Here is a 17,133-nt window from a genome sequence, read left to right as displayed (position 1 = left end):
CCTTCGGGACGGAATCGTAACATAATGCATCCATCGTACTAGTCATGAAGATCCCTACCGTATCTCTCCTACGACTCAGGGCTAATACAAACGCTATGCCGCAATGGGGCTAGTTCCGGATACAAACAACTGGGCCAGATCACGTGTGGTGGCATCTTTTGTTTCGATCAGCATTCGACGCAAGCCTCGAATGCTGTAAGAAGCTGCAAGGGAAGGGAAAGTGAGGGTGTCGCAAACCGCAAAAGAAACCCCCCCCCATTGGACTCCTATGGCATCCAACTTTACGTGGTACCATGTTTAACCACTGCTGGCCTCCCAGTTTAAGCTTCAATGACTGAACCATAACAGCGTGCTCGCTGGGTCAGGCGATGGGCGACGGGGTTCATGTTCATGAGGAAAAGTGGTCGTCACTGATTACGATGAAATAAACGTACTGGTTTTCGATGAGAACGGGAGAACGAAATCCTCCTCCCCACTGAGCCAAACCATTGGACGTCGACACGTTTCCGATGATTCGTGCAACTGACAGCCTATCAAGTAAGACGGAAAAGGTATCCGGAAGCTTGCGGCGATAGAATTCGTGCAGAACCACCTGCCCAGTGCCCACTCCGTTTAGCCCCTGTTGCCACTGGGGCTGCCGCCGCCGAATCAGCAAAGCACCCCTTCGCCAAAGGATTTTACGCGATCTGCATTGAAATCCGACGGAGAAGGACTCAAGTGAGAGATGACATAGAGCCAATGAAAGGACGTCAATCAGACGGTACGGTACAGAATCAGGTAGGAGGAACTACTTTGACCAGGATTACTGCGGACGACTATCTACAACCGACATGAACGAAAACCCAACATGGCATCCCAATGGTTGTTCGATCATGGCGTCGGGCCCTCGGTTACATAATTCGATGGCTCCGTCATCCTAAGGCCCCAGCCAGGGATCCAGTCACTATACCATTTCACGAAGCGTATCGCCTGGTCGGGATTTTTTTTTTTAAGAGTCTAATGTGCTGTTTCTGCTCAGCGTCCCTTCGTCGTACCTGGAAACTATCGGTTGACTTTTGGAAACGGCCCGTACGCAAGTCCCCGTGCGAGCTGGTAACTATTGCTTTCTTTTCTTTTCTCTTTCCTTTTTTTTTTTTTTCCCTAATTGTTTCCTAGTTTAAATTAGGTTTTATCTTTATTTTTTTTCTCGCTTTCCTCCGTTGTGCAGCGTCCACCCGTCCACCTTAGTTCCTCTTGTGGCGGATAGCCTCTGGCAGTCAATGCAAGCACTACAGAAGGATCTGTCTTAGTGTTTAACAGTTCACTCATGATCCATTTGGTCGAGCATGGTCTGGTCAACCTCCTCAGGATAGATGCACCTCCTAGCGAGGAGCATGTAATACAAAGTTCTATTGAGAACCTCATCAGACGCCTGTCTAGGTTTCCTCATCTCATTTTCACTTTTTTTTTGTTTTTTCCTTTTGCCGTTGACTTGGTCTTCCTTTCTTAATCAATATACACTTCTATAGACCATGGCCCAACAAGGGTCATCCAGACCATTTCGCGCCATTGCGCCGCGAACGCTTCCAGATCCTCTGCCGCCGCCTGCTCATCCGGGAGGTGGGTTTGAAGAGGCCAAGATAAGGAGAGCATCTGCAGCTTGCACTGAATGCAAAAGACGTCGAACAAAGGTACTATTCTTTTCGTTTGGTTGTCATGGGGTGATGTCATTCTTGATCTCCTCCACGATGTGTACCAAATCGGCCCGGTCTCGGGCTTGTTCCTGATTCCCTGCATCTAACTCTCGTTATTCACTACTAAGCTCTAATTTCAATGTTATTCTGCTATAGTGCAGCGCAGATACCACCGGGCCTCCCTGCGCCGAATGTGCGCTCCATGGACGTGCGTGTGTTATCGATGAATCTGCAGACAAGCGGCGTAAGGTCGCGGCCCGACGTGCCCAAGAGGAATTGCGATATTATCGTGGGTTTGTCGAGCAGCTGCTGAAGGCGATTCGGCAAGGCGAGAGGACGGATGTGGAAGCAATTGTTGCCGTCATTCGGTCGGGCGCATCTCACGACGACATCCGTGCCGTTGTTCGAGAGTTCCTGACGAGGAACGCGAAAGGGGAGGCAGATATGCCGGACGGCGTGGGGCAGGGAACAGAGACCGACGATACATCGAAAGACTTGACTCCGGAAAGCTGGTCGTAACCAAAGTTATTGGCGCTGCTTCAAACCAGGATATCCATCACCCATCACGACCGCACATCGTTATACCGTAATCAAATCTCCCTCTACATCTTCATAATCACACTTGTCGTTGAGCTAATCATTCGAGCGCCGAACTTGATTGCTTAAGCATCCTGCAGATTCATCCTGCACATGACTTGATCAATCTATAAAAGGACATAGAAAGGACCTAAAAAGAACCTAAAAGAACCTGGCAAGCTTATGGCGCATTCTTCAGAGGCTACTGGCTACTTTATTTGATATTCTCCCACCTGTCTCCTGTGATCACCTATCTTCGAATAACCTCCCTTGTGCCCTCTGCAGTTTCCGAAGCCATGTGAGGAAGAGTTCAAGCCCATACCCAAACCGCGTGATTCGCATTTTCCAGAGCAACATTGCAGGATACCCGATTAAAGGGTCCTACTTTCATTCTGTTCAGCATGGGTCACTCTGCGGCACTAACGCAGGTTGGCCGTCGCGCCGGCTGGTGAGCCCACGGCTGTTAACCTTCTATTCCGCCCAGCAAGAATCAACGATCAATGTTTAGGCAGGCACAACATCGGGCCTTAGTTCACTGGAGTGATGGTGTTATTGTTCCTTTCTTGCTCTATATCTTGTGCTAGCGATGAATTTGGACCCTGTTCTCGCTCCACGCATTAGTGTCGCCAAATTGAAAACCAGCCGCTATGTTTCTCCTCCGAATGCAATTTCAGTATTAAATAGAGCATTAGTCAGTCCTAGATAGAGGCCAGCATATGGTCCAAAATGGCAGCGGTTGTCCTCGCAGGCTGAGCATCCACCAGACATGAGGACATGCTTCAGATTTGATCGACCCTACTCAAAACATTGAGCCTGTTCATGCTATGGTACGGTGGACTAGTAATCACCGTACCAGTGCATACCTTAGCATGGTCGTATGCATCCAATCCCTCCTGGGAGCGTTGACACGAATCTTATGGCAGGACGCACTAATCGCACGACTTCTAGTGAGGCATGCTACTCACGGGTCAGCTAATTCCGTCAACGCTGTGTCCCTGGGAGATCTACCTGTGGAAAGGAATCATTCTGATATTCTTCTATCTTGCTATCTTGGCCGTCATGGTCCTGTCAACGGGTGACTAAGCCAACCAGGTGACCGGCAGATGACCGGCTGCTGGCCCCGACTCTTCGATACCCAACGTTAACCTTTACCCTCTATCGGTATTCGGTCCCCCTCGTGATGGAGTATACGAGCGGGCAAGACCTCAATGGTGCTCTCACCATCTTCTATCTCGCAGTGTATTTTGTTGCATATTATTGAGAAACACCGTCATGATGTCTTTTTTACATAGATACGTCGGCAGTGAACCGTTTCGGCCCCGGATACTCTTTGCCGGAGTGTGGAGTCACTAAGTATGCTTTAGTTCGCGGACCCCCGCACGTCAAACAGAATCCGTTCAATCCCCGGAAATTTCTCCTGATGAAAACTGCCATTCCACTTCCTCACGTCCACTTTAAAGAGGCGGAAAACCCAAAAAAGGAAACACAGGGGCAGGGCGGGGCTGTGACTTATGCAATCTTTAGCAGTAGCTCCCATCAAGTGACGTGACGTGCCTCCTACCGATCCGATGGCAACAGGTCTCATTAGGGCAGATGCGCAGCTGTCACTCGGAAATGCTTGTCATACTAGAAGAGCTACAGGTCTGGGGCCAAGCGAAACCTTTCGTCCGGGACAAAAACGAAAACCATCTGAGTCATCATTATCGCCTAAGCCAAGCAATACAAGACAGAAAATCACGAGAGCCTGTGATCACTGCAAGGAGAAGAAGACCCGATGTACTGGAACACTTCCGTGTATGAGATGCACAAAGCTCTCGCTTCCTTGCGAATACAATGCCGCTTACTCCAGAGGCCTGCCTCCAGAGCCTCTACCGGCACCCCCAGCCGTAGCGGCTGACTACGCAAACCAAAATCATGGTCTTTCGCCGACATACACTAATCGGAGCTATTCCTCTCAGCGGTCGACAAGGAGCTGTTCCCGGGCTGCCACTGGTTCGTATCGGCAGCCTAAGAATGGCGCGGAGACCTCAGGTCGTAACTCACCCGACCCCGTGGTCACTGATTTCGAGGGCAATTACCTTGGTCCTGCGTCGGGAGTCTCCTTCCTTAACCGTGTTTGGCGTCGTCTTCACCAGGATGAAATAGGGGCGGTTCCTGGTGACTTTCAGAAAGAGTCGTGCTCCAAAAGTACGTCCGTGTTCATGTTTGGGGACAGACCCTACTCAGACGACCGGGAAGCTGGCTTTACTCTTCCCTCTATTGAGCGGGCGCGAGAGTTGGTTGAAATATATTTCGACTTCTCTATGGTTACCTACCGCTTCTTGCATAGAGGAACTGTAGAGGATTGGCTGAAACAAGTGTATGAGAGCAATATCTCTTCCCTGAATCCACCCACTGGCCCAATGGTAGCTCGAGCTGCGATTGTCCTTATAATATTTGCTGTAGGCTCACTGCATGAAGAACTGAAACCAGAGCATGATATTGACGTTTGGAATGGAAGGTAAGCACGTATACCGGCGCTGTGACACTCTCCGAAGAAATACTGAACACTTGTAGCGAGCAATGGTACGCTGCTTCAAAATATCTGTTGTCCCTAGAGTCAGGGCCTCCCCGGCTAGAGTCAGTGCAAGCGAGGTTAGGCCAATGCCTTTACCTGCTTTCATCATCCCGAGCCAATGAATGCTGGTATGCTTTTGGGACCGCACTGCAGCTTGTGACGGCCTTAGGGCTCCACCGAAGATGCCCTGCGAAGTTGTCGAAGAATGGCAATAGCTACTTGGAACGTGAAATTCGTAAACGGATCTTCTGGAGCACCTACACTCTAGATAAATATCTTAGTGTCATGTTCGGGAGGCCGAGGCTAATCCACGAAGAAGATCATGACCAGGAACTCCCGGACGAGGTCAATGACGAAGATATGTTACAGGACGACGCACGCCGAAGGACAGGAACTCCTGACTGTATGATGATCGCATCTGTTCTCCACTACCGGTGTGTCCTCCCCTGATTGCCTCATGCTGAACTTGCAGCTCACATCCTTCTGGTAGACTCGGTCGCATACTCGGTGAAGTTTCCCGGCAACTGTACACGATCAACCCTCGATCTCGAGAGCCCCCTCTCGAAGTCGCTGTACGGCTCACTGCAGAGTTAGAGGAATGGAAAAAGGCCGCACCACCTTTGTTCAACAGCGTTCGTGCGACAAGTCTCATTCCACCTCTATGTAGGCAAAGCCAAGTTTTGCAACTCGCGTATTCACATTCCATAATCCACGCCACCCGGCTCTTCCTCTTGAACGATTTCACGGACCTCAGTCGCAAGCCACCAGTCTCACATTCCACGGTAACAAGCCATGTACACAAATGTATAGGTGCTGCCGAAGACGTCATGAGAATAGTGGATACCCTTGGCAAACAAGGCGTCTTGATCCGGTCATTCTGGTTCACTCACTACGTCTGCTTCTGCGCCATCACGGTGGTGTATATATATACCATCCAACAATGCCAGCTGTCCTCGTACCCCGATGCCTCGCGGGATATGGAGGATAAAAGCTACTTGTGTTCATTATTCAACCTCGCCGAGGCTTGTCAGCAACATCTCGCCGAGGCTACCCGCAAGAACTGCCCAAGCCGTCGCTATAGCATCATTTTGGGGGAGCTCAGATTGGAGGCACGTAGACAGACCGGATCATATCTATTTCCAGATGCTCTTGCAATTGCGTCACAACAACCTGCCACGACAGCTATCCAAGATCAAGCTTCCATGGTCCAAAGAAATGCGAATCAAGCAGACATCCCACAATCGCTTCCGTCGCCTTCTCGCGCTACCAATCAGTTAGATAACGCTGCACCTCCAGACGCAGTAGCAGAGGCGTTTGATTTTAGCGAGGACTTTGGGCTTCTGGATAATTTGGAAGGACTGAATTGGTGGACGCAATTAGACTCCTGGGTGCGTTTACACTTATCTGCGCTTCGAGAGTACTATGCTTCGGCATATAACTGACAGTTGTATAGGCATTTTCCAACCTTTCAGCAGAGCCCTCGAACCTGGGTCTATGAACCTCGGACAGTCAGAACAACAGCGAAAGCGTATCACTTGTGATTGCTGCTGGCTGGTGTATATATATTGTTGTTATTTCTATTCTGAAGATATGATCAATGGAAGAACCGGAAACAAAACTTGAAAGCCCAGTCATTACCATCCACTTCGGTAACACCGCATATCATTTATCTACTCGATAATACATTTTCATATGTCTACTTTGCTTTCTTGCACAATTCTTCTCAAACATATCTCAATAGACACAGTTAGTCTTCGAATAGGATTTCTAAATATAAAAGCAGAAAAAAGCAGATACCACAGTGCTAATGGATATAACAAAGACAATCAAATCAATTCTGCAAAGACCAGCATTCCTTGCGGAAATACGCTATCATCTTCCTAACAAGCTCCTGATCCAGAGGCCTTGCATCAGCCAAGGTGGTAGACACTTCCCTTGCCCGCTCGGTATGCCAGTTGAACAAACGTCGTGGCTTATCGGTGTCATACTTGCTTGCGAAGAAATCAACAAGCTTGATAGGCGGGTTGGCGACAGGATCCGGGTTCGACGTTCGCAAACGCTGTATCCAGTCCCGTTGCTCCAGCTCCTCGAACTCCAGCCCCGCATCGCGAACATAGGGGAGGAGGTCCCTGGTCCAGTGGAACGGGTGGTGGCTGACGATGTTGAAGACCAGCTCCGTGTCGGGCTTGGAGACCGCCGTGCTGGACAGGGAAATGTCAATGACGGTGCCCGCAACCGTGTCCACCGGGAGCCACAGAGGCGACTCGTCGAGCTTCGGGAGCGCCCCGATAGTGGTTGCGGCTTGTAGCATGAGTGGGATGGCCTCTGTTGCGTTCCAGACGCCATGGTCTTGGTCGCCGATCACCTGGCCAATTCGGAGGACTCTCGCACAGATGCCCGCTTGCTGTGCGGCATTCATGCATATGTGTTCGCTGACGAGCTTCGATTGCGCATAGCCCATGTTTTGGGCATAGGAGAGCTTCTTGGGCAGGGCCTCCGGAATGTCGTCTTCGGCGGTGCCCACCACCGAGCTGACGGAGGAGCAGAAGTTGAATGACGCTGGGGCGGGTCGTTGCGTCTTGAGACACAGATCGAGGAGATGCTTGAGGCCTCCGATGCTGTCCTTCTCAAAGCTGCTGAGGTGCATGTTGAAGTTCACAGACCAGGCGCAGTGGATGACGTCTGTGATCTCCGAGGTCAATGTGTTGTAGGTGGAAGCATCCAGCCCCAAAGTCGACTGGGATAGGTCGGATGGAAGAGCAACGATTTTCTGTTTCGCGGCGTCCGTAAGGCCGTCGAACACGCGACGACTGCGCATGGATTGGAGTACGCGGCCGTAGGCTTCAATTGGCGAGCCGGCGCGCACAAGACAGTAGATCTTCTGCACCTCTGGACGGACGGAAAGCTTCCTGACTACGTGAGCTCCTAATGAACCGGTGGCGCCTGTGATCACCTGTATTGTGTTAGCTTTGATTTCTCGACCGATGATTCACAGGACCTACAATGTATCTCCCGTCTAAGCCATTCGACATTGGGACGTGCTGCTGGAAGTCGCTATACTTCGATATCAGTTCGGCCATTTGGTCTTCCACAGACTGAACATCGGTTGTGGCTCCCGAGTTGAGGGAATCAAGATAGCGAGCCAAGGACCTGATCGTAGGATAGTCAAACGCCACATTCAGGCCGAGCTTTTGGCCGTTCGTATTGAGCGTCTTCATCAGGATAGATCGAAGCTGGGTAGCCTGGAGAGAGTCCATCCCAAGGGCAAAGAAGTCGGCATCTTCCGTCAGGTCATCTTCCTTTCTGGGCGAAAGAATATCGTGCAGTTGATCCTTGATGAAGGCCTTGAGCTCCGTTTCGGATAGGACAAGCGATCCACTCATGGCGTCCTCCGCCTCGTATGCCTCTTCGATCAGACTACTGAATTCTTTGTAAAATCTTTGCCGGATAATGGTTCCCTTATCCGTACGCGGGTAGGGGGTATCTTCCGGTAGCACGCGGACCATGCTTTTCGAGAGCTGTCCGTACGCCGGCATGGCCGCATGCGCCTTCTCGACGGCAGGCCAGATACTCTCAATAAGTTCCTGATCAGACATGGAGGCAGTCTCAGGCGCACGAACAACTGCCAGCCCGATGCTCGCCTTGCCAGCCCCGAAGACAATCGCCTCGGAGATTGTATTGAGCTGTCTGACCCTTCCTTCCATATCAAGGGGGTTCACCTTTTCGCCATTGACGAGCACGATGGTGTCGTCCAGCCGAGCGTAATACTTATACGCTTCCAGGGTTGGGTGCTTCACGAACAGATCCTTGGTGGCATAGGACCCATCTGGCCGGTTCGAAATTACCTTCGAAGGCCAACCATCGAGACACACCAATTCAAATATCCCCGGGTAGCGCTCTTCGAATCGCAGGAATTTCTTCACCACCTCCGACGGCCTGAGATAATCCCATTCTTTATCATCTCGTGGCCGGAAGGAGGTCATCAGTTGGCCTGTTTCCGTCCTACAGTCTAAGTTAGCCAGAGGTCATTATCGTTCAAGTCCCAATTATACGTACGATCCGTAGTGGCTTATCAGGTTGACATTATTCTCGACGAGCAGATTTCCCAGCGAGTCCGGGCACGCGGATCCGCCGAACATAACCGCCTTGAACTGTGCAAGAGCAGCAATGCCCTCTTCTGTCTCGGCGAGCAGCTTCAAGGCGTACGGAACGCCGTAGAAGATCTCGAGAGGATGTGCCTGCATGATACTCAGCAGGTGCTGTCTAGTGAGCGGGAGTTCGGCGTTGTAGAGATAGAGCCTCTTTGACGAGTAGATTGTCCGGAACAACACACTGATCCCATGATTATGGTACAGTGGTAAAGTGATGAATCCAGACATATTCATATGACCGGAGTAGTTCCGGACGGCCGCTGCCTGCGTCTGGTAGATTGGTTTCGGGAGACCCGTCGAGCCACTGGAGTGAATGATCCACGCCAGGTGTTTGGATTCAGCCACCGGGTCCAGCCAGGGGACCATGTTCGTATCAACAGCAACCTCGTCTGGAACCGGGAAATCGAAGGATGTCTGTACGGGTATCACCTCGACTTGCAGATCCCGGAGCCGCTGCTTGAGCTCCTCCGCCGTTTCCTTGAACGACTCATGGATGAACACATGGCGTGAGTTCGTCCTCTCCAACAAAGACACATACGCCTCGATCGAGATCCGCGTCGAGAGAAGCAGTCCCGTGTGTCCTAGCTTCGCCACCGCGAGCAGCATGACCAGGTAGCTGAGATCGGAGGTTCCCAGCAGGGACACCACCGTCGGGGTCTCTCTCGAGGAAGCCCTCGGCGGGACCTTCGCAGCTATGGCGCCAGCGACTCGAAAAGCAAAGATATCCAGTTTGCGCAGTGGGTAGTCCACATACTCGATGCCGGTCCGTGGATAACATATCACGGGCTGTTCGGAACCAAGCGACGCACGGCTTCGCACCAGCTCGTCGACTGTGAGTGGCACCCGATCTGGGTCATGATTGACCGTCGTGTTTCTCAAGATCGGGACAGGTAATGGTGCAGTAGTGCTTTGGGGGACGGTTGCAGAAATCATCTTGGATGCATTCGTGTCACTTCCACATTACAGCGGTAACTGGATGATGGGAGCGGAAAACGCACCGCTTAAATAAGAGGGTCAATAGACCTATAGCCGCCGGCAAATGACCAGTTTCCATCGTAGGTTCCGATTCTGAGGATAGGCTTCATTGTTTGGTGCAGCCGGAAAAGGGCTCGGATATTTCTCCGGAAGCAAAAGCTTCAAAGGCTATAATCCCCACAATTCAAGTACGTAGATCATGCTGCAAAGCCGGTTGGTTCATCGACGCTCGGATAAGATGCTTAGGTTCGGAATAACGGTTTTCAGCTGGAGTGGTTATATTGTCGTTCTATACTTAGTTGCCACGACCACTGCGGCGGGTTGAAGTCGGTATCTGCAGAGAAACAACTAGAAATATAACAAAAAATACATAAAATAGTAATGTCTTTCACTAACACTAAAAAGAAGTCATTTTAGTCTTTAGATATAGTCTTGTTAAAAGTAAGAGATATTACAAAGGTTTTGGTTAACTCGCAACTATTGAATAGCAGGGGCTGTAGCCGGTCGGGGGGCTAGACGTTGGCTTACTACAGTCGAAGTAAGTATTCTCAATGTTGGAATACGCAGGAGTGCTAGTTAATTAAATATCTGATGAGATATGTATAATTGGATTAAGAATATCCTGTCTTGTTCCAGAGAAACAACTATGTATGAGGTTGTCGAGATTAGTGATCGGGTAAAAGTGATCCGAAAAGAGCTCCGAGGAGAACTCCGACGAGAAATCCCTGGGAGAAAAGACTCCTAAACTGCCAATCGTGAATTAGGAAAGCTGAGAAACAGCATATAGGACTCTCTTATTATGCCGCCTAAACCAGGGGCAACAAAGCAAAAGTAGGCCAGACGCTAATGGATTATTAATTGAGGTCATAGGGATTCGAATGCTATAGATTATCCTGGTCTAGAAATAGTATAAATACCAGATACAAGAATTGACCTTTATCCCTACGAAATAGAACTTCATTGTATCACTGTCCACCGCAATCTGAATAACTTATCGTACCGCTTCATCCGTACTACGCGAAAGGTGTCCATCAAGATGACTATCCCTCCCGCTGGCACTCCAGTAGGACTTGAGATCCCGGCCAAGGATGTGGCTCGTGGTAGGTGGCCGGTCTCATCTACTCGATCCTATGACTGAATTCTGACCTGGTTACGCTGCGCAGGTTCTGCATTCTACAATGCGGTCTTCAACTGGACTTTTGCGCCTTCGACTCTGGGCTTCCCAGCAGATAAGCTGCTTACTTTCACCGTGCCTGGTGGAATCCTCCCTATCGGCGGGGCCCTCCGCCGGGTGGATGATATTCCAACAACTGAGGGCGCTCTTAAGATTTACCTCTATGTTGAGGATATTGTCGCTGCGCTAGAGGTTAGTACGTTGAAGCTACTGATCGGACTCGGGAGGGATCTGACATCAATTGAAAGGCAATCCAAAAGCACGGCGGTAAGAAGGTCGGCGAGGTCATCCCAGAAGGTGATAAAGGGCTCTTCCAGTACGTCGAAGACAGTGAAGGCAACGGCTTCGCTATCTACACCTACAAGTGAAGGGCCAGGAGGAGTTGTATGTCAGATACTAGATAGGGCTAACCCGCTGACAATAGTCAAGGCCTGTTGGCGCCAGCCAGGCTTGAGGCAATAACTTAATGAATGCGGCGTTCGGTTTAGCATAGTACTAGATATCATATTCTTCCTAGCATTGAAACTAGTTCTAATCATGGAGTCATTGATAGAGCCGCGTAATGTCGGAATCCCTTCAGAAAGTAGAACCCTGGCTTTCTTCTCGGATCGGAATTATCACATCTCCCCTTTACAGTTTCCACTTACTCTAGCTTTTCAATGTAAACTGCTGATTTCCGTCTACCTAGGGCTAAATGTCCGTTTGGCTTGGTTTAGTGGTGAGCCCGTCGTCTCGCAGCCCTGATATCGAGCCTTTGAGCTTTCTTTTAAGCAGACACCACTCATCTTTCAATGAACATCGTGAGCGAACACGTCTATCTGCTCAGGAAAATCGGTGGTAGGGTGTCAGAATTTCAGAAATATAGCCTCTTCGCGACCAACACCAGTTCCCCTTGGTATTGGACTCTCCAACGGAACGGAACACTTTGCATGGATTAAATGATTACAAACAATGGCTACTAGTGCTTACTCCTTCGGCGGTGGGGCAAAATCAACAGTGATTATGGCTTCTCCGTCGGCTTTGAACACTGACGGATTCCTGTAGTTCTCCAACACCCTCACACATAAATGCTCTCTCGCAAGACTGGGTCCAGTTCGCGTCGACAGCCTTCTCCGCGGTCAGCCCCGAGACAGCGGCAGCGGACGGGAAGAGCCTGTGAAGAATGTCGGCGACGCAAACTGCGATGCGATGGACAACAACCACGCTGCGGAGTCTGTGTGGAATCAGGAGTACCATGCGAGGTCAATAGCCAGCGTGCTCTGCGGGGACCGAAGAAGGGGTACCTGAAGGCGTTGAGGAATCGCGTTGGTAGGATCATGCAGAGAGGCAAGTGTAGAGCACGCCGAACTGACAGCAACCTATCTCAGCATTGTTAGAGACTCGCTTGGCCGAGCAAACCGCCGAGTGCAACCCGTTATCCACCCCCGTCACAGATCTCCAAGATGTCTCCAGTACTTCCACCGCGTTCGAGTCAAATCTAGCCCCATTGTCCGCCAGAAGCCCGTCGGCCTCGGAGCCTGAGGTTGTGGCAACGACAATGACAAGAGCAAGTATGACCCCACAAGCAAGGACGCTGAGCATCAAGCCGGTTTCCGAACTCATTCAGGCAGAATTGTGAGTTTGTGGGTGCGAAAGAGTGGGTTTATCGACGACGCGATTTCTGACAGCTTATCTAGGAATCAGCTCTACTTCGACCGAGTCCATCCCTCAATCCAAATCCTTCACCAGCGTCGATATATGTCATGGGCCCGGTGTACGGTGGAAAGTACATCACGACAATGCCTTCAGTATGCAATGTGGACACTGGCGTCCCTTCACTCCGCACAGTTTCGGCACCTCCAGGTATCCTTCTATCAGGAGACCAAAAGGATGCTGGACCAGTTAACCAGAGACACCAATTTTCTAGTCGATACAGAGGAGATCCAAGCGTGGATCTTGACTGCAACGTATGAATCCATGCGTACATTCCACCGATCAGCCTGGATGAGCGCTGGAAGGGCATTCCGACTGGTGCAACTGATGAGACTGCATGAAATCGACAATCCCACAAATGCTCCTGTACACGTTCCTGTACTCGAAACAGAGCTGATTGAGACGGAGGAGAAGCGACGGGTCTTTTGGATGGCATATTTTCTAGATCACTTATTCAGTATGCGCAACAATTGGCCCGTCACGCTCAACGAACACGTGGTAAAACCGTTTCTGAACGCGAATGAAGAGAATAAATTATCTAATTGATGCAATGACTAGATCTGTACCCGTCTTCCAGCTCCAGAAATGGAATTCCAGAGCGGGCAACCGGTGCTGGGTGTTTTCCTGTCAGAAGCCATTATGGACCACTCCCGGGCAACGTCGCCGTTTAATGAATGTGTAATCCTGGCAACCATCTGTGGCCGCAGTTTATTCCACGTCCAGCAGCACAAGATCGGCTTTGTGTACGGAGGAGATATAACCCCCACCTGGTCGGAGCAGCATCAGTGGTTGGACAATATTCTCATCAATCGACTACAGGTTCTCTCCCAGTATCACCCCTCACCCATGCAGTTTTGCGACTCTATGCTCTTGTTTGCGCATATAATGGGACAGGCAACCGTGATCTACCTGTATCAGGGGATGAAGTCCGTTCTAAGGACGATCGATGAAAGGACCTTGGTGGTGAATAAGCAGCGAGCGTTGGTGGCAGCACAAGAAGTAGTCACTCTGGCAAAAGCGCTGACTGAATCCCACTTATTCAAGGTAATCACGGTCTCAAGGTCCCTGATAACCCAGTATTCATTTTTCTTCTCGTGCTGATGAACAACTAAGGTCCACCCTCTCATGCCAATTCCTTTGTTGCTGTGTGCCGAGTTTCTCGATGACGGTCACGCGACGGAGGGATTTAATTCCCAACTTCAGGAACTTCTGCGTATATTTCATCAATTAAAGAATGTTAACGATCCGAGCCAAAGTTATATACAGTTATTGGAGCTGTCCTGTACTGCGGCATCCATGGATCTAGCGAGAAAGCACTCGACAGTGAGCACGTCGTCCTCGTCCTGACTTGGCTGCCCAGCACGACCCAGGCACCGCAACTTGCTCCCCTGGTCAAGTGGAAACCATGATTGTGCATACCCGTGGCTGATCACGAAGAATATAATCAATATATGCAGCATCTACTAATTTGACTCTTTACTAAGATTAAGGTTGGCGCTAGCGCACTCGTTGACCTGTTTAGGCTTAGTGGATTTATTGTCTATTTCTAGTACTGAAACATTGATCGTCACTTGAAGTTGCTCTCCAACTATACTTCAATCTCACCCAAATGTCTAGTGCTGTTTCTGAATTCTCCTTCGAAGACCTGTATGCTGTGCAATGTACGCGCCGTTGCCCCCACGCCCCCGGAAAACCAGCATTAGCAGAAGCAGAAACGGTTGCGTTCCTTGTCGGCAGAAAAAGCGCAAGGTATAGGGAATTCCCGTCATATCAGACCCAAGTGCAATTACTGATACCATTCAGTGTGATGAAGCTCGGCCACAATGTATCCGATGTACTCGTACAGGAGCGATGTGCTGGTTCCAGAAGATGCCGCTACGGTTTCGCTCCGTAAATACAAAGAAAACAATAAAGTCGAACGATTCGAAAGGTCATCAGTGGGAATATAATGGGGTCGCTGTAGAGGTATTCTCAAAGCCTGTACGACATGAGGGTTGCAGCTCCGATAGCATCGTGGAGCCTGCTTCGCCGCCAAATGACAAAAGACAACAGGTCAACCTTTGGGGCATGACTACGGAGCAACTATATTTATCTTATTTCACACAAGAATTGACGAATATGTTGCCGGAAAGTGTCCGAGCGGTAGCCTCGAGAATGACAGAACTGTCCAGTCTTCGTGAGGCTGTCATCGCCCTCTCAGCGGCCCGACTGGCATCCATCGAAAGCGAACAGCAACGGAGACCTCGCTTCCAGCACTTTTCGGAAGCGCTTAGTCGTTTTATTTCCGCGGTCCAGCATATACGAACATCTCCGGCGGATATAGAGAATGTGCTCGCGGCAGCCATCCACTTGGTCCTCTTCGAGTTAGAGGTAGGGACACTCTGGGGTGTCTGTTGCCATGTTGCCGGGCTCGAGAACTTGCTCATGCTGCACCAGGATGTTCTGATGGAGTCGCCCTATGGTCGTACTCTTTTGAGAGCTGGTGTTTTTCTTAGGATGCGGACTTTATTCTTGCTCAACCCACTCTCGTCGCTCGGTACTGCACCTGCGACAGGGAGGTATCTTCAGAGACTGGTCGATGAAATCGCCCAACCGCGGGAAATCATATATATAAACATGACCAGAGCGGTATCCATGACGACACACCTCATTCTGGCGCACTGCATGCAGCATGATCATGATAGCTGGCACCGTGTGGCGGGCAAGATTTATACTCGATTTCAAAATACCTCGATGCAGCCAGCGGATCCTCCCATTCTACCGGAAGCAGCCGAAGGAAGACATATCTATATATACTTGAAAGAGATAGAAGATCGAAACAAGGCCGTCATTTCCGATTCGGGATATGAACCGCTCGGCACAATGCTTTCAAAGCCAAGAGAGTCCAGCTTCAACGAGAGACAGCCCTTGCTCAATATCCCCGAACTCAATCCAATCAGATTCGATCAATGTGAAGAAGCTATATTCTCCGCCGTCTATGCTCTCTCCCAAATATACTGCGACGGAGAGCTTCTCCAAAGTCTGCTCTACCAACAAGAAATCGAAAGTAATCCTCATGTGACGGAGTATGTAAAGACAATTCTCGGTATCGCAAAAGGATACGATCCGGCCAGCTGCTTCTGCGACAGCGTCTACAACATGAACATTAGCTGGGTGTTAGTCTTGCTCGCCTTGCGCTGGCCAACTCAGGAGGTCATGCGATACCTCAAGGACGACTTCCTCCCGCGTCTGCAGCGCACAGATACTCTGCGCGAGGACACCGTAGGCGCATTGCCATGTTTCTCCCGCATCGTGAATATACTAGACACGGAAACGACTCGCGGCCGTAGAATCTACACGATGCAACCTGTCTACGCAGACTCTGCCGAGCGAGAGCATTTCTTCCTGATGAATCAGGTGCAAGGCTATGCCATCCACGGCCGAGACCGCGAGGGTTACTTCTTCAACGATTACATCTCTACCTGATTTTAGGCTTTGGTTAACACAACACAACACATACATCCCCTGGGTTGAACCAGACTGAATCGTCCAAGAAAAGCCACTTAATATACAAGATACACATTCCAACCAGGCAGAACACAACCTACGCAAGAAATATACAAAAAGAACCAAACAAACAACCCCTACTTCACCAAGCCACCCTCCCCCCTCCTCAATCCATCCAGCCCCTTCATCCCCAAGAAAAACTCCCTCCCCCCAGTCCGATAATACCCCAACCCCAACCTCCTCTCCTCCCCATCCACCCGATCCTCAAACGTATTCCGTCGTCGAAAGAACACACAACACACCGTGATCCCGACTGCCAGAACCCTATTCGTTTATTCCTGTAAGCTATTTGCTCTTTCTTTCCCCAGTCTCGTACTTGTATCGTCGAGATGGGGTTCCCCGGGGGGTGGGTAGGTAGGTAGGTTGGATTGCATATCCAGGTTATGTCTTACTTACACTCCGAGGATGATGGCCGGGATGCCGGCGGTCAGGAAAGCGCTGGTTGGTTTTTCGCAGGGGGCGCTTTGGGGGTCTGAGTCTGGGGTGCAGCTTCGGGGGTGCATTTATTTTATTTTGTTTTGTTTTGGTCAAGTCTGTATAATATAGATATGTATGGTGGTGGTGTGAGGAATTCACTAAGGGGGAAGGAAAGGTGAGAGAGAATATTTCATGGGGGAGTTGTGATAGTGGTTGGATTTTATATCCAGTCACGGTGGTATGTATATTATGGGTTCTTTGCTTTATATAGACTTGGTGTATATAAATTGAACTGGGGCTATGGATTCTGACTAACCGGATGGGGTGAACAGGTGCGCTGGTGCTATAATTTCATTTTAGATATTTTAAGCC

At 50.1% G+C, this 17,133-nt stretch overlaps 6 protein-coding genes across 6 annotated transcripts; 5 read left to right on the top strand and 1 right to left on the bottom strand.

Annotated features, from left to right (window-relative positions):
• Positions 1-1,511: 1,511 nt before the first annotated feature.
• ANOM_007813 (Zn(II)2Cys6 transcription factor domain-containing protein) lies at positions 1,512-2,192 on the top strand (the record flags this gene model as incomplete). Its single annotated transcript, XM_015553069.1, has 2 exons — positions 1,512-1,670; positions 1,830-2,192. The coding sequence occupies 2 exons, from the start codon at positions 1,512-1,514 to the stop codon at positions 2,190-2,192; spliced, it is 522 nt and encodes a 173-aa protein (XP_015405931.1).
• Positions 2,193-4,045: 1,853 nt separating this feature from the next.
• ANOM_007812 (fungal specific transcription factor domain-containing protein) lies at positions 4,046-6,304 on the top strand (the record flags this gene model as incomplete). The annotated part of the gene is made up of 4 exons (XM_015553068.1): positions 4,046-4,749; positions 4,806-5,240; positions 5,297-6,194; positions 6,260-6,304. 4 exons carry the CDS (start codon positions 4,046-4,048, stop codon positions 6,302-6,304), a joined length of 2,082 nt encoding a protein of 693 aa, XP_015405932.1.
• A 333-nt stretch (positions 6,305-6,637) lies between these two features.
• On the bottom strand, positions 6,638-9,890 carry ANOM_007811 (putative NRPS-like enzyme; the record flags this gene model as incomplete). The annotated part of the gene is made up of 3 exons (XM_015553067.1): positions 6,638-7,759; positions 7,809-8,808; positions 8,863-9,890. 3 exons carry the CDS (start codon positions 9,888-9,890, stop codon positions 6,638-6,640), a joined length of 3,150 nt encoding a protein of 1,049 aa, XP_015405929.1.
• Positions 9,891-10,968: 1,078 nt separating this feature from the next.
• ANOM_007810 (VOC family protein) lies at positions 10,969-11,474 on the top strand (the record flags this gene model as incomplete). Its single annotated transcript, XM_015553066.1, has 3 exons — positions 10,969-11,032; positions 11,096-11,298; positions 11,355-11,474. The coding sequence occupies 3 exons, from the start codon at positions 10,969-10,971 to the stop codon at positions 11,472-11,474; spliced, it is 387 nt and encodes a 128-aa protein (XP_015405930.1).
• Positions 11,475-12,173: 699 nt separating this feature from the next.
• ANOM_007809 (Zn(II)2Cys6 transcription factor) lies at positions 12,174-14,145 on the top strand (the record flags this gene model as incomplete). The annotated part of the gene is made up of 5 exons (XM_015553065.1): positions 12,174-12,414; positions 12,474-12,720; positions 12,783-13,296; positions 13,357-13,842; positions 13,912-14,145. The coding sequence occupies 5 exons, from the start codon at positions 12,174-12,176 to the stop codon at positions 14,143-14,145; spliced, it is 1,722 nt and encodes a 573-aa protein (XP_015405925.1).
• A 771-nt stretch (positions 14,146-14,916) lies between these two features.
• On the top strand, positions 14,917-16,263 carry ANOM_007808 (uncharacterized protein; the record flags this gene model as incomplete). Its single annotated transcript, XM_015553064.1, has 1 exon — positions 14,917-16,263. The coding sequence occupies one exon, from the start codon at positions 14,917-14,919 to the stop codon at positions 16,261-16,263; it is 1,347 nt and encodes a 448-aa protein (XP_015405936.1).
• Between the last annotated feature and the right edge of the window lie 870 nt (positions 16,264-17,133).

Source organism: Aspergillus nomiae, assembly GCF_001204775.2.
Source record: "Aspergillus nomiae NRRL 13137 chromosome Unknown contig00177, whole genome shotgun sequence".
NCBI lineage: Eukaryota > Fungi > Ascomycota > Eurotiomycetes > Eurotiales > Aspergillaceae > Aspergillus > Aspergillus nomiae.
This window is presented reverse-complemented; position numbering and strand designations above follow the sequence as displayed.